The sequence below is a fragment of the Mya arenaria genome, chromosome 2 (genome assembly GCF_026914265.1).
Source record: "Mya arenaria isolate MELC-2E11 chromosome 2, ASM2691426v1".
NCBI classification, from domain to species: Eukaryota; Metazoa; Mollusca; class Bivalvia; order Myida; family Myidae; genus Mya; species Mya arenaria.
In genome coordinates, this window is record NC_069123.1 from 61,489,859 (window position 1) to 61,507,523 (window position 17,665).

The 17,665-nt window shown below is 35.9% G+C and overlaps 1 protein-coding gene across 1 annotated transcript in view; it reads right to left on the minus strand.

Annotated features, from left to right (window-relative positions):
• The window catches only part of LOC128213217 (phospholipid scramblase 1-like), a 28,902-nt gene extending 16,761 nt beyond the window's left edge, over window positions 1-12,141 (minus strand). The window contains exons 1-2 of the mRNA XM_052918779.1: window positions 11,908-12,141; window positions 11,265-11,348 (exon numbers count right to left, since the gene is read on the minus strand). Of these exons, the coding sequence (XP_052774739.1) occupies window positions 11,265-11,292 (28 nt within the window). The 5' untranslated portion in view covers window positions 11,293-11,348; window positions 11,908-12,141. The remainder of the gene's footprint in view (window positions 1-11,264; window positions 11,349-11,907) is intronic.
• Window positions 12,142-17,665: the final 5,524 nt, after the last annotated feature.

A 17,665-nucleotide genomic window follows, 5' to 3' on the forward strand; every position in this document is an offset into this window, starting at 1 on the left:
AGACTGGTAGCCGCTTTCTCTTTTATCCGAAAAGCGACCAGTATCAGCTAACCACGGTGTGCGTCACGCATTCGAAATGTCTTGTGGGTCCGTAAACCGAATCAAGCGTGCGGTCTAAGTAGTAAACAACCAGGATATTTGTTGTTGTTTTTTTAAAAAGTATTGTTATCCTTTTTATAGAATGTTGGTATTAATTTATTAACAGGGCTGTTCTTTTTTTCGACACAATTTGCATGTTTCCGTGACATTTTCTTTTTAAATACAAACTTATTAAATACAGCATGATTTTTGGTATTGATTGTTTAAATACTATTAATGTAAAATAAAAACCATATGCGGCGTATCTGTCTAACGTTATAACTTGTGTTTTTGAGGAAAAGTAAATTCGGGTACCAGTCTACTGTATTGACTCATTTACTCTGATCAGAGCGGCCGAATGATTCACTCATGTACATGTTATCACTACTTCCGGATGCTGATGATGTGAATTTTATACGTGTCATATTGAAGAAATATCAATAAAGTCGCCATTGAATGATTATCACCATCAAACGGATTTATTGTCATCTTACCGTAGATAGCATGTTTAATTTGACACGCTGAATTTCAAGCAATACAAGTTCGTTTGATAAAATCATGTGATTTCAATTTTGCAAAATGGAGAAATATCAAATATGCGCATACTTATTTATAAAGTTTCATTCTAAATGAAGCCAATTGTATGAATATGCGCACAGCATTTGGCTTACGAATATGATGAGTGTTTACCTACGTGCATAGAAATGTCCTGGAGCCATTCTCAGTGTAAGTACATTTGTTCAATGACATTGTGTGATAAACCATCGGCATTTGCCTGCTCACTTTTGATTTCTACTCTTATCATGCACCAGTCAATTGTTACCACCCCCCTCGGGGTATACTAGGGAAAAGGGCAGTGTTTTCACCTTGCAGTTGTCCTCGCAGTGCCTGATGATTGCGGTGGTTTTGTCTTCCCGCAAAATATAGCAGGGAATTACCCTACCTAAGATCCTTGGGGTGAGAGGTTATTTGGCAGGGATTTTACCACCAGTTCGTTCCCACAGGGTAGGGCAGGGATTTTAAAGGGGATTGGTTGGACTGAAAGTCCAGTATTCCCCAGACCTGGTGGAGGGGGGGGGGGGGGTGCGGGCGTGGTTACATTTGACTGGTGCATAAAGTTTTTCTGAAGACGCTTTGTGCTCACTTTTTGTTTCCTAGCCAAGAATGAAAATCAGTAATCTCCCAATGTTGTGGCATAGTGAAGTAATGTAGATTTAACCTCACAACAGTCTTTCTCAAATGCTGTCAAGGCTTTTTTTATGCTTAAGAATAACTTACCTGGCGATGTCAGACCAGAAATCGTCTTGGCATGAGATTGGATTACTATGGATGCACCAGTCAATTGTAACCAGGGCCCCCACATCCGGGGGTAAACCGGGGAAATGGGCCGTGTTTTTACCTTTCAGGTGGCCCCGCAGTATCGGGTCTTCGTGGAAAATACAGTGCGGATGTGGCTTAACCTAATGTCCCTTGGGTGCTGGGGGGATTTGGTGGGGACTTTGCCATCAGATCATCCCTGCAGGGCGGGAATTTTAGCTTGGGTTGGCTGAACCGAAAGTAAAAGTCCCCGCTATTCCCTGGACAGGGGGGGGGGGGGGGGGGGGGGGGGGGGGGGGGGGGGGGGGGGGGGGGGGGGGGGGGCATGGTTACAATTGGCTGATGCATAAGCTTGCGTGAACAGTCCCTTTAATAAACAACAAGTGAAGCTAATGTTGTATTAAATTTGAGACAAACAAAAGGAAGACAGTACAAAGTTCAAAAAGTGTGACCAATTTGAGAATACCCGGTACCTTACGTAATTTATAAATTTTCATGCGATTCAGACAATTTAAATGCTAGAAATCACAAAAAAAAACCATTCCCTTGAATTATTCCTGTCATAGTTTATACTCATAATCAAATTTCAATGCACAGCATTTGAAATAATTTCAAACAGATGAAAAACTGTTATTTTTAAAAAGCACAATACATTGTTTATATTTTATGTGACCTAACATTAATATAAAAATTTATTCAGATAATAATTTAGAGACTTTTCTTGCACTTGAATGTGAACAAGTATGCTTGGGATTGAACACTAAGAAAAAACAAATTTCAAAGAATGAAATTAAATGAAGCACAAAATATACAAAAATTGAAACTTTTTAGACTTTCAAAACTTTTATACTAAATACGGTTACATAAAATGATGAATACATTTGTAGGATTTGATATCCCACTAAATGTAACCGTTGGCTTCGTTCATTCTAAACTCTCTCTCAGTGAGAAGGAATAAATTTTATTCACTGCAGTTGTTTTCTAACTTTATGAAAATAAGAACAATGGAAACAATGCATTTACTACTGTTGATCAGTGCAGATTGTGGGAGGTCATGGTTGATTTCACTGAACCACCAATAAGCCCTGCCGAAATTGGATTCTAATTGGTCAGTCAGTTGTTTTTGGTAGGCATGATTAGTATGAATCTTAATTTTAACCATCATTTATGAATGTTTACAAATCATTGAATATTGAAATAACAAGGGAAATGTTAGTTTGCATAATGAAAGCCATGAAATATGTGAAGTATTCAAAAAGAGACCATTTTCCAGCTTGTGTAAGTATCGAGAAAATTATTAAGTAAACTTATTTATTGCTAATCTTGAAAATGTTGAAATCTCATGTTTAAGCTTGGTTGGTATGTTATTGCAATATGTTTTATTCATTGCAATATTAATGTAAAACATTTTTATGTTGACTTAAGTTCGTAGATAAAAACTAATGGTATAGGTGATATGAAAATGATCTCTTAAGTCTTTAAAATCCATTTTGGTTTTGTGAGTTTTTTGCTACAGTCTTGATCAGTTTAGCTTTTGAATATTTTCAAAGTAACTGCAAAACAAGTCCAGCTGTCTAGAAAGACTATGTCAAACCCTTACCAGATAAAATTTCTAGTGTTTTCAAATTACCACCTTGGCAATGGATTTATCATAACATAGGATATTAATGCTAGTGGTTTTAAAGAAAATGCTAGTGTTTTTGTATTCGGAATGATATATCATAAGTGGCACTAAATTGAACATAATTTATAGTTCTAGTTTATAAAACACATAGCCCCAAGTACATGTTGATCTAAGATTTAAGGCTTGGATGGAGTCAGGTCAAGAAAATTGCATGTAACATTGTTAATACATTGTACTTTCCAACGCAAGAACTGTTTGTTTATTCAAGTAAATAAAGCAATCCCCACACCAAGGAAATGTAGTATTGCTTAACCAGCTCAATTGACATCATGAGTTGGACATTAAATTGCTGCAATTAAAGGCAAATCTAGATATTAGAATTATTCAAACTCTGATTGAGCAACCTTATTATAGTTTAATATATATATGAACTACTTTTGCGAAATTAAAGCTTTTTTAGATTTACAAGGACGGGTAAAAGTATTTGTAGTAAAGTAAATGTACTGCAACACCTGATACATGTTGCCTAGGAATCCTACAAATTCTAGGCACTCCAAATGTTACAGTTCTATTCAATTCGGAGTGCCTGAAATGAAAGCTTCTTGATTCTACATTCAACATCTTTCTGTATGACCAATGACCAGGAGAATCATGAACCTACAACCATTTGCAACTATTGAGATATGGAGCTATCAGGACAGAGACAGAGGACAATACAAGAATGGCCCACTGTTGCATTTATTGATGATACAAATATTATCCAAAGTATGGCCCTGTGGTTTAAAGCTCCCCTGAAAAAGAGGTGACAGGTTATCTATATAGGATATAATTACATCATTGAAAATCTTCTCTGAAACTGCAAATAACAGACCTTTGATATAAAATGACTTAATCAAATTAAAGAAGTATGTGTGCTTTGGTTAACATACGCCAACCACGTAAATTGATTTGTTTAGGTCTGATTAAACGACACTGAGATTTCAAAAGAACTATGACTTTATCTGATTAAACACTTTAGCCCCCCCCCCCTCCTCCCTCTACCCACACTTTTAAAATTTCCTTTGCAGCTTGCAAGCAGTTTTAGTCTAAAGTTTAAGCTAGCCCATCAAACAGTGACCCCTTGTGATGTGAAACGATTTGTTTAATGCTTAGAACATGGTTATCAACATTCCCCTAAATGAAGCCCTAGTCCATCAGTGCTTTCAGCACTTTGATTATTGATTGCAATACAGACCTGTACTCTTATGCAATACATAGTAAATAGGGTAACAGGTATTTGACCTCATTTTTCTTGAGAGTATGGAAATTATGAAACATTTGTTTTGAAATACAAAGTGTACTGCCCTACAACAGGAGATTGCTGTGGCTACTATCAGCTTGAAATTTGCTTAAAACATCTAGCCAGAATAAACATAAATTGAGCAAAACACAAGGCTTGCCACTATAACATACTAAGATTTGTCATTTATATAACTAAAGTTTGAAGAATTTACATTTTTGGATCACATTTGAAAAGATTAATTTCTATGTACATTACTAAGTAAGAAATGTATTGTCATTTAAAGATGTTTGACACCTGGAACAAGTGACAGGCTGAGGTATGAAGTAGATTTGTGCCCTAACTTAGTAATAGGTTTTGTTTATTATTACTAAACTAATCCATTAATTCAGCATAAGTGCAATAATTTAAAAACCTTATTTCATTAGCGTTTTGGTGAGTGCATCTATACCAGCAAGTGAACATGCATGAATGATTAAATATCTTAATAAAACTAATTGTTGTTGACTCAATGTTCTTTAAAGGGGCTATACACCGTATGATGAATTAGCGAAAAAAAAGGAAATTGTCAAAAACTGACATAAGTACACAGTCATAGTTTACAAATAATTTATTTTTTGCAGTTTTTTCGTATTTTTCCATTAAAAAAGATTACTAGGTTTGTATACCTAGTAGAATTCATTCTTATGCGTGTTTGGCTAGTCGATGTTATCACATGATATTACCAAGTTAGGTATATAGCTTAAATGTTCCAAATGGTTAGGGTCAACCTTCGTAGCACAATGCATACAACACTGGATTGCAATTTTGGCGACACCAGTTCGAACCCAGTCTCTTTTTTTACAGTGTGGTATTTTTTTTTACAATTATGACATCAAAGAGTAAAAAAAAAATTAAATAATTGTCCTGAGATTTGTTACAGAAAAAAACTTTTTTTGGCGCCAATCTGGTGTATAGTCTCTTTAATCACCGGTTGCTTAGGACTACAAGAAGGTTATATGGATGGATTATGGGCATGATTACCCTGGTGGCAAAGTGGAACTTTCTTATAGCTGTCTTATACCTGTGCAATCCGACAAGATAATGTGCTTGGATTGCAGAGATGGTTCGTCACCCATACGATTTCTTATGATAGTCATTATTTATAAACCAGCTTGGTAGTAGGTTTATGTATAGTTTTTTGTTGAAATGCAATTGTTTTACATTTTACAGATGTTATTGATGTTGAACAGAATTTATTTAAAAACAAACTATAAATGACTTTTTTCAATCAAAATACTTTCAATAAGTTAATTGATATAACACAGTTTCAAACAAATCTCATGTTGAAATCAAACTTAGCATGCACAGGGCAAAGACATAAGTTCTATGATATCCTTTCCAAAATCACGTTCAGTCTGCATATATAATTTTAATCCACTAATTAATTAAAAAAGAGCTGTCACAGTATGTGACGAATGCCCCCGAATGTGACATTGACCTACGAACAAGGTCAGTACATGAAAAGTTGATCTTGCCTTTACGTGTCAATACATATGGCAAGTTATTTTAAATTGCCTCTGAACATAAAAAATACCACACATACTTGACAACCTACACTGTTATGTCCTTATATTCAGAATTCCCTTGTGATTAAACACTTAAAGGTAGGGACATGGGTCTTGCACATGACACATCATCTTCGATATGGAACACATGTAGCAAGTTATTTTAAAATCTGTCCTTACAAGAGAAAGTTACAGCCCGGACACGGCAACCTATACCCTATGTCCTTGTATGCAGCACTCCATTGTGAATAAACACTAAGTGTGACCTTGACCTTTGAGGTAGGGACACGGGTCTTGCATGTGACACGTCGTCTTGGTATGTGGAACACATGTGGCAAGTTATTTTAAAATCTGTCCATACAAGGGAAAGTTACAGCCCGGACACGACAACCTATACTCTATGTCCTTATATGCAGCACTCCATTGTGAATAAACACTATGTGTGACCTTGACCTTTGAGGCAGGGACACGGGTCTTGCACGCGACACGTCTTCTTGGTATGTGGAACACATGTGGCTAGTTATTTTAAAATCTGTCCATACAAGAGAAAGTTACAGCCCGGACACGACAACCCATACTCTATGTCCTTATATGCAGCACTCCATTGTGAATAAACACTAAGTGTGACCTTGACCTTTGAGGTAGGGACACGGGTCTTGCACGCGACACGTTGTCTTGGTATGTGGAACACATGTGGCAAGTTATTTTAAAATCTGTCCATACAAGGGAAAGTCACAGCCCGGACACGACAACCTATACTCTATGTCCTTATATGCAGCACTCCATTGTGAATAAACACTAAGTGTGACCTTGACCTTTGAGGTAGGGACAAGGGTCTTGCACATGACACGTTGTCTTGGTATGTGGAACACATGTGGCAAGTTATTTTAAAATCTGTCCATACAAGGGAAAGTTACAGCCCGGACACGACAACCTATACTCTATGTCCTTTTATGCAGCACTCCATTGTGAATAAACACTAAGTGTGACCTTGACCTTTGAGGTAGGGACACGGGTCTTGCACGCGACACGTCGTCTTGGTATGTGGAACACATTTGGCAAGTTATTTTAAAATCTGTCCATACAAGGGAAAGTTACAGCCCGGACACTACAACCTATACTCTATGTCCTTTATATATGCAGCACTCCATTGTGAATAAACACTATGTGTGACCTTGACCTTTGAGGCAGGGACACGGGTCTTGCATGCGACACGTCGTCTTGGTATGTGGAACACATTTGGCAAGTTATTTTAAAATCTGTCCATACAAGGGAAAGTTACAGCCCGGACACGACAACCTATACTCTATGTCCTTATATGCAGCACTCCATTGTAAATAAACACTAAGTGTGACCTTGACCTTTGAGGTAGGGACACGGGTCTTGCACGCGACACGTCGTCTTGGTATGTGGAACACATGTGGCAAGTTATTTTAAAATCTGTCCTTACAAGAGAAAGTTACAGCCCGGACACGACAACCTATACTCTATGTCCTTATATGCAGCACTCCATTGTGAATAAACACTATGTGTGACCTTGACCTTTGAGGCAGGGACACGGGTCTTGCACGCGACACGTCTTCTTGGTATGTGGAACACATGTGGCTAGTTATTTTAAAATCTGTCCATACAAGAGAAAGTTACAGCCCGGACACGACAACCCATACTCTATGTCCTTATATGCAGCACTCCATTGTGAATAAACACTAAGTGTGACCTTGACCTTTGAGGTAGGGACACGGGTCTTGCACGCGACACGTTGTCTTGGTATGTGGAACACATGTGGCAAGTTATTTTAAAATCTGTCCATACAAGGGAAAGTCACAGCCCGGACACGACAACCTATACTCTATGTCCTTATATGCAGCACTCCATTGTGAATAAACACTAAGTGTGACCTTGACCTTTGAGGTAGGGACAAGGGTCTTGCACATGACACGTTGTCTTGGTATGTGGAACACATGTGGCAAGTTATTTTAAAATCTGTCCATACAAGGGAAAGTTACAGCCCGGACACGACAACCTATACTCTATGTCCTTTTATGCAGCACTCCATTGTGAATAAACACTAAGTGTGACCTTGACCTTTGAGGTAGGGACACGGGTCTTGCACGCGACACGTCGTCTTGGTATGTGGAACACATTTGGCAAGTTATTTTAAAATCTGTCCATACAAGGGAAAGTTACAGCCCGGACACTACAACCTATACTCTATGTCCTTTATATATGCAGCACTCCATTGTGAATAAACACTATGTGTGACCTTGACCTTTGAGGCAGGGACACAGGTCTTGCATGCGACACGTCGTCTTGGTATGTGGAACACATTTGGCAAGTTATTTTAAAATCTGTCCATACAAGGGAAAGTTACAGCCCGGACACGACAACCTATACTCTATGTCGTTATATGCAGCACTCCATTGTAAATAAACACTAAGTGTGACCTTGACCTTTGAGGTAGGGACACGGGTCTTGCACGCGACACGTCGTCTTGGTATGTGGAACACATGTGGCAAGTTATTTTAAAATCTGTCCTTACAAGAGAAAGTTACAGCCTGGACACGACAACCTATACTCTATGTCCTTATATGCAGCACTCCATTGTGAATAAACACTAAGTGAGACCTTGACCTTTGAGGTTGGGACACGAGTCTTGTACGCCACAGGTTGTCTTGGTATGTGGAACACATGTAAAAAGTCATTTTAAAATCTGTCCATACAAGGGAAAGTTACAGAGCCGGATGGCCGGACGGACTGACGGACGGTGCGATTTTAATATGTCCACCTTCGGGGGCATAAAAAAGGTTGTTTGTTTTGTCGACAGAGTGTTCTGAAAATGTAAATTCTTTTTAATCCAAAATCTGATAAACATTCTGTCAAAAAATCTGTCAACTCCTTATTACCCCAAAACATATCGAAAGGATGTAGTTTCTACTCCTGAAAAAGTACTGTTGGTTCCTTCAAACTAAGTTAAACATGAACTTTTCAAACTGTTTAATTTTTAGCCTCCCCACCCACTTTTGCATTGTGGAAGGCCCTTAATGTTCAGTGAAGTTATTCAGTTATTAACTTTGTCTATTGTCATATTCGATAAACTGGTTTACATTTTAATCTGTGAAGCGCGAGGGAAGTGGAGTTTATACTTCGTTTATAGCTTTCTTATTAAAACTCTGATTACTCCTATAAACCGTGCTTATAAGGTATGACCTGAGCAACTGCGTATACATCATTAAATGAGAAATTAGAGAAGTTGTTTGGCAATACTATTAATGGAGGCATGTAGCAATACCATAAACACTGAATTCATATAAACCATACTGATCAAATAATAAAGGTCTACATGTATTTAAAGTTCATAGTCCTACAACAAATCAGTTGCTGTATTTCTTTATCATGCTCTGAATAGCTAAAAGTTTTAGTTATTCATAAAAATTATGTAATGGTTATTAGAATGTATTTACCAAAATAAATGTTTAAATGTGAAGTAAATTAACAGGCCTGCATTTCATATCTGTTTATTTTTGGTAAATAAAATTAACAACCTTTAATTGCTTTTTTGTTTTGAATGATATTTTTGGCTACTAACCACTGACGCCACCAACAAGGAATCATGTCATACTTTGTTGTACCTTGATGAGCAATACCGTGAATGCAGTGTGATGAGCAATGCTGTGAATACAGTGTGATGGACAATGCCCTGAATGAGCAATGCTGTGAATACACTGTGATGAGCAATGCCCTGAATGCAGTGTGATGAGCAATGACTTGAATGCAGTGTGATGAGCAATGCCATGGATGCAGTGTGATGGGCAATGCCATGGATGCAGTGTGATGAGCAATGCTGTGAATGCAGTGTGATGGGCAATATGCCCTGAATGTAGTGTGATGAGCACTGCCATGGATGCAGTGTGATGAGCAATGCTGTGAATGCAGTGTGATGAGCAATGCTGTGAATGTAGTGTGATGAGCAATATGCCCTGAATGCAGTGTGATGAGCAATGCCCTGAATGCAGTGTGATGAGCAATGCTGTGAATGCAGTGTGATGAGCAAATGCCCTGAATGCAGTGTGATGAGCAATGCTGTGAATGCAGTTTGATGAGCAAATGCCCTGAATGCAGTGTGAAGGGCAATGCCGTGAATGCAGGGTGATGAGCAATACCAGGAATGCAGTCTGATGAGTAATCTCAGGCAATGTGATGAGCAATGCTGTGAATGCAGTGTGATGAGCAATGCCGTGAATGCAGTGTGCTGATAAATGCCATGAATGCAGTGTGATGAGCAACGCTGTGAATGCAGTGTGATGAGCAATTCCATGGATGCAGTGTGATGAACAATGCCGTGAATGCAGGGTGATAACAATGCAGTGAATGCAGTGTGATGAGCAATGCCATGAATGCAGTGTGATGAGCAATGCCATGAATGCAGTGTGATGAGCAATGCCATGAATGCAGTGTGATGAGCAATGCCATGAATGCAGTGTGATGAGCAATGCCAAGAACGCAGCGTGATTTGATTAGATGTCTGATTGCATGGTCATTTTGATTAAATAACGCTTCTGTTTAATATCTTTGTTACCAGATTTATTTCATATAAGCAAGTTTATGATGATTTAATAAAATCAATATAAGAACAATTGGGAAAAAAAAATGTCATCCTGTATGAAAAAACATAATTTTAAACACCAAAGACTAAGAAGTGTAACCTACAAAACTTAAATTTTTGTTACAAATATATATAATAATCAGTTTCAGGGGAAAAATGTTCACCAAAACATGCAATCTATATCACTAAATAAATAAATCATTTACAGGTATTAAAGCAAACAAAAATTATTGTAAACATTAACGTGACACTTGTATTCAAAATCAATACATACAATTGTAGGACAATCATAAATTTTGAGTGATAAACCTATAACTGCTTACTAAATAATGAATTTTTGAAAAATATTAATTACTAATAACAAGACTTTAACCATGTATTTAAAAGCAAAAATGCACAAATATTAAAAGACTGGTGGGTCCTAGAAGATACAGTGATCAACTATCATCTCATAAGGTAGGATTATCATGTTTTCTGCACATTTTTTTCAACTTAAACATGGGATCCTTCATAAAAAAACATCAATTTCAGTATTTATTCATCCATTTTGGCCCATTAAAACAATTGTATTAACTGTTGAACATCTTATTTGGGAGTAAAATTGCATCTTAAAGCTTTTTTTCGAATTTTTTTATTGAAAATGTCATGATCACTAAATCAAATATTCCAGGTATTATTGAGCTATGTTGGTGATAAATTACAATTGAATCATCTCACCAGTGCTTTTGTCTGATCCAACATAATGAGAAACAAATTATTTATGTCAACTTATAGTAAAACGTTTAAATATTTTGTAATTTATAAAGGTATAATTACTGCCTTGTGGCTGTTTATCTACTGACATTTTGATGCCTGTTTTTTCTGAAGTCCAGAAACAGAAAGATTGGTCACTTAGTGAACCTGAAAAATAAATCCACCAAATTTATGATATAACACCAGGTTTGACTTTATAACATAAGACTCATGAATAAATCTTGGTTGTTCAACCAAATCATTTTACTCCATTCAATGATTCATAATAAGAATTATCTGACATGAATGACTGCTTCAAACTTCACCATATACCTGCAGTAATTTAAATTTTAATACTGTAATTGTAAACAATTCACTGTTCAAACAAGGTCAGTGATTAAAAAATCTTAAGGACTGTTAACCCGCTCTTTATAACACTTAACACCAGGTACAGTATAAAATCACAACCTTATATTGCAGATTATTACTATTTCGCAACTACTTTTTTGTGCATCCTACAAGATCATAAAAGGGCGTGGCATTGTTAAAAGTATAAGGTACATTCAACAGGAGACAGTCAGAAGATACATTTGACACACAGGCAATACATATATAGATCATGCTAGGAGCTAACCTGTGCAAGCAGACACCTAAGCCAAGCCAATGTCCGCAACAAACAGTAACACAGTAATGAACTTACTAGCAACAATGTATAAATTTACAGTACCTGGTAGTTAAACGTCAATAGTTTTTCTCTTCAGAAGACTTCTTCGATCTATTTCTCTGTAAACACTACAGTATTTCACTGATAACCAATAGATTTTCGTTAGAACTCTTCCAAAGAATTTGAACTCTCCCACTGATTATGAACAAACTAACCATATATTTTGAAATACCCGACCTGTTCAACTATGTCATCGTTTCTGAACCCGAACAGGGCTATTTATAGCTCGACATTATTGAAGTAAAAGTAGTAATTCGCCTTAATCCAAAAGACCAGAATGCTTTGCGACAAAGGTGACTTCCGGTTTATTTCTATCTATCTATCTATGAATACTGCCGAACCCCTCTTCGAGTATTACTGGCAGGTGCGCGTCGGACTGTTAGTAAAGTGAAAGAAAGAAATAAAAGATAACATTGTGAGACATGGAATAGAAAAACAAAATCCAGTCATGGTTAAAACATGTTAGTCGTGAGAACATTTTAAAAAAGTAAAATATGATAGTACGTAAAACTAATATTGTAAGCTTGACACTGCCTGTTTGAACCTATCAAGTTCTGTTGCTGGCAGAGTTGCTACATTGACGGGCAGGCTATTCCAAAGAACTATGCTATGGGGGTAAAAGGACCACTTGTGATAATCGGATTGGACTTGGATTTGCTGAAAGCTATGGGGATGAACGTGCATCAATTTCCGCATTCAATTTCCTAGTTATCGATACGAGTGAAAGGAAGAGCATAATTGGCAAAATAGATTGATAGGTGAGTATAACCTGTTAGGATAATCTGTTTATACATGTATAATGACATGTCCATTGTCAAACATCAGTTTTGACCAAACACCTATCGCCCGCCGTAGATGGCACCAACATTTTTCAGGAACTCCTCGCAGGTGACATCATGCGAATCGTATGAGTCCCACTCATCCATGATCCTGGCGTCTAGAGCGGATACTTCATTTAAAGTTTCACCAAAGAACGATTCCGCAGTGGCGAACTGCGAACTGCGAAACATCTGAATTGATGGATAATGATTTATGAAAAGAAGAAACTAGATTTTTTATAAGAACTAATATACAGTACATCTTCTTATTAACTACAATTTAATAATAAATAAACAAACACATGGTAAGACATAAGTTATACATTTTATGAATTTATATTTTAAATCAGGTAAGGATGAAAAAAAACTATTATTAATCTTATATTGAATACGTATGCAAAACCATACTGGCTTAAAAGGTGTTTTTAGACAGACGGTCTTATGGCGAATTGTCACATTCCACAGGGGTATCAGGCGTTGGAATTATGACACTTTGTGTTTACAAGCTTATAAATACCTGTACAAGGTTTGTTCCGACTTTCCCAACCGCTAATTCTCACACTTACAGAATAATACCAATTATCTCTTCGCACCTAAAACAGAATATTATTATTTTATTACGGATATATTGTTTTACTCTTTTCAAAATGCATATTTGTTGTAGAATATCTGTAGAACTATCAAGTTGTCACTTGTTTGCAAGTCATATCTATAAAACAAACATTATTTCCTAATTATGTATAGATAAAACACTAATTGTCAAAAATAATAATTTATAATTATTCTGGAGCAATAGTATACCACATACATAACAAATGGTTGAAACGTAAAGGCATTTTTAAAAACCTTGCTTAATAACATAAGTTCTATTCTATCATAAGTTTGATAAAAAATATTGTGAGATATGTTATCGATATTAAGGTATAATATGAAAAGGTAATGATTTCGGTGTTATACATACCGCAAGGTACATACAACACAAAAGAAACAAGAATATGTACATCGCGTATGTCCTAAGGATCTACAGAATTATGTTTAAACACTACCGTTTTTGACACAATAAACATAACAAAGAAACAAAGCAAAGAATTTATAGTGTTATACATTTATATACGTTTTTTTGTGTCTATAAAACATATTACTTGCACCTACCTGTATCGCAGACTCGATGCTGCCAACGGTCTCACAACCTTATCTCACTCAATACAAAAATCTGAATCAGACATTACAATTTTTAACAAAATTCCATTACACAATAAAATAAAAGTAGAACAACAACGCGTTAATAATGTCCAATACACGAAAATTTAACAGTAGCACAGCAACACGTTTAAAACAAATGGTACCCACTAAACAAATGGTACCCACTTTTAGAAACAATTTAATATATATACTTACGGTGTTTATATTACTCAAATCTTCTTTAATCAACTGTAAATAACATTGAAAAATTTAAGACAATTATTCATTCACACGTCTTCGAATGTCTTTTTCACACCCACAACACTTACCGTTTGCCTTGTAAAGAACGCATGGTTCAAAGACACATTTTCTTTGAAGTCTTTAATGATCAATTAATAATTAACAGTTATAACAAATAAACTTTCTTAGATTTTCTAACATTTTATATTAAAAATCAGGGTTAATAGTTATTTAGATTTTAATTATATTTTTTATATCATATCAATGTTTTTCATGCATATTTGTCTATTTGTAAATTTAAAGATGTTATTTACAACTTATTTACAGATCTCATTTACATTTATAAGACGACCTACAATGTTTTTCTTTATACTCAAGATAAAAAATAAAATAAAATTAAGGGGCCGAAATGTCTCTGTTGAAAATCACTAAGGGGCCGAAACGTCTCGAGTCATTTTAATTAAGGGGACGAAATGGCAGGGCCGAAACGTCTTAGGGGCCGATTTGGTAGTAGGCCGATTTGGTAAGGGGCCGAATTGTCTTGCTGTATATAAACAAATATTCAGGTCATAGAATAGCAGCTTATAAATAATATACTAGTATATTGTAACTATTTAAATATCTGACTGATATTTAAGCTGCATTCTCACAGATTAAACATTTTGACAACTGTTTTATTTATTGTCTTCGAACGAGCCAATTTATGCAAACCTGCACAAAACCAGTAATATAATGCTGACAAAACATCGGATCACAGATTTTCATATTTAAAAATATATTTTAATGCATTTTTCTTAAACCGTTAGTAACGTTTTTAAAATTAGCCATAAAATTATAATTTTCAAATGGAGATATGAAAATCGGTGATCTGATTTTTTTGTCAGCAGGCTTATATCACTGGTTTGCAGATATTTACGCAGAAATTGCCTCATTCCAAGACAACAAATAAAAAAAAGTTGTCAAAACGGTAAATCTTTAAGAGTGCAGCTTTAACAGCCTCTTTAGAGTGTTTTATATTTTTATTTTTCTGGCTAACTTGGATGATGATAAAACTATTTTATTTAATTTCAAAGATGTCCATTCCGGATGTTTGAGTCAGCCAAGTTGATGTTCAACAGGAGTAGGCAGTTGATACCATTAATCTGATAGCACCTGCTATATCAGTGGTTTTACAAGTTTTTTTTGTTCAAAACACAAGAGACTGGATTCGGTTCAAGAACAGAGATAAAGTACATGGAGTGTGTCAATATGAATGAAAACTTTCCTTGACTGCAAGGACTAAAGAAATGCACACAAGTGACATAGATTTAAATGTTTGATACAAAAAGTAGACGTTTAGAACTGAAAATTATGACACAGGATGTGAAACAACACTTCGTAGCCGATAACAGTTGAACAAGAGATTTTTCAAAAAGAAGAAAGATGGGTTTTTTAACCATTGGCAAATGAACCTTTAAAGGAATTATTGCATACCAAGGACAATTTATTGTTTTTAGCTCTACTGGCCAAAGGCCAGAAGAGCTTATGCGATGGTAATGTGTACGTAGTATGTGCATCCGTGCGGTCGTGCGTTCGTGCGTCTGTAAACAATTGCTTGTGAACACGATACAGTCTTCATTTTTGATTGTATCTCGATGAAACTTGTACAGTATCTAGATATCCATTAGAGCTCGGTTCCTTTCGAAAACCAGCAAGATCCGCCCAAGAACGCCTAGATTATGGGCCATGAAAGTTTTAAAGAAATGCTTTCTATTTTTAGCCAGGTCTGCATGAGCGAATTCTATTTTTAGCCAAGTTTACATGTACATGTAAATTCAAGTTTAGAGTTAAGGGAGACAATTTGCAAGACTAGGATTTTGAGAGACAATTTGCTTTTTGCTTCTGCAGTTGATTATGTGAATTACTCTGCCTTGTTCTTGTTGAAAGCCCAAAGGCCATTTTTTAGCTTTAAGTTCTGTAGTTTGCGCATTCATCTTAACAAAATTGGTTGTGAATTTTTAAGTTATGCACCTGGTGTCATTACTGGCCACACCCAGGGTTCACAGGTTTGGTAAACATAAATCTGGAAAGGTTTGAAAATCTTTTTGTGTGTTCGTGCATCCATCTCAGCACAACTGATTGTGAATGTTTGTTCAAATTGATCAATGTTGTCCTAGGATGCCCTTGACTTTGACCAATTTTTTTTAACTTTTAAAACTACAGAAATATTTACTATGAGTACAGTTTTGAAAGCATTTTTTTTTTTGTCGGATGACTTTTACTTTGCACATATTAAAATAGTTCATGCAGCTAATCTGCTTACAATACTTTCTGGGCTCAGATGTTGAATGTGCTACCTTTTCCGGTAACCCAAACACAAAACATAAACTATATGTCGGTTGCCTTTTACCCATACATACATGCTCTGGATTGATATGACCACAAAAGCCATGCCAGTAGAGCATAGGCCCTTTTGGGCCTCTTGTTGAATTATATAATGTTTAATGTTATTATTAAATTGTATAAAAAACGTTTTTATTAATATGATTGTCTATGATCTTCTTATTCCAATGACTGTTTAACTCCCATGGTTAATATTAAAAAGACATAAAATCGAGTTAACGTTTGTGGGCAATAACTAGCCACCCGGTTAACTTAGTTTGTAGGAGCGCCGTGCTAGTATACCGGCAGCCCTTGGTTCAAGCTTTTTCCTATCATGTTACTTTAGTATTTTTATAGTCAATAAGCCCAGGTGTCGTTAGCGTACAGTAGGCCGAATATTTTCTTGGCCCCAATTCAAACAGCCTTGAGATTTAAATGAAACTTGGTACACATGCAAATTTTCAGAAACAGTAGGCTCATGTCCAGCAAGATCATACATAATATTTCAACACTTGAATGATTAAATACATCTGCTGCTATGTATTCAAATTTCCATAACTAAGATTGTTCATCATTGCAAATATAGTGCTCAAGTCTAAAGCTGCATTCTCACAGACTGACCGTTTTGACAAAAAAAAATGTCTGAAAACCAGTGATATAAGATTGCTGATAGATCAGGAAACATTTTTACATATCTTGACTGTTTTGACAAAAAAAATGTCTGAAAACTAGTGATATGATAACGTCGTGAAGGATTTGCCATATCAAAAATCTAAAAAAAAATCCGTCAACGTACAATTATTTGGACTAGGAATTCACCCTGCCGCAAAGGATTATGGTCTATTGGAAAGTCGAGAAATTTTTGGACATTTTTGTTCTGTTTCAAAGTACATGTATTAATGTGAGCTTTTCTTTGTTTATTGCGCTCAAGTGTCATGTATACTATTTTGTAGGTTTTTGTCAATGTGTAGATCGCTTCTTACACACCGTTTAAGCCAGGTCGTAAAGTACACACCAGACAAGTCGGGTCAATGGGCGGAGTAAAGGCTGGGATAGGCGGGATTAATGATAAAACGCTATGCCGTACTTCTCAATTTTGAATTGCATATTTTTAGACATAACGATTTTAAATAATTACAATGTGATAAATCACTTTATTT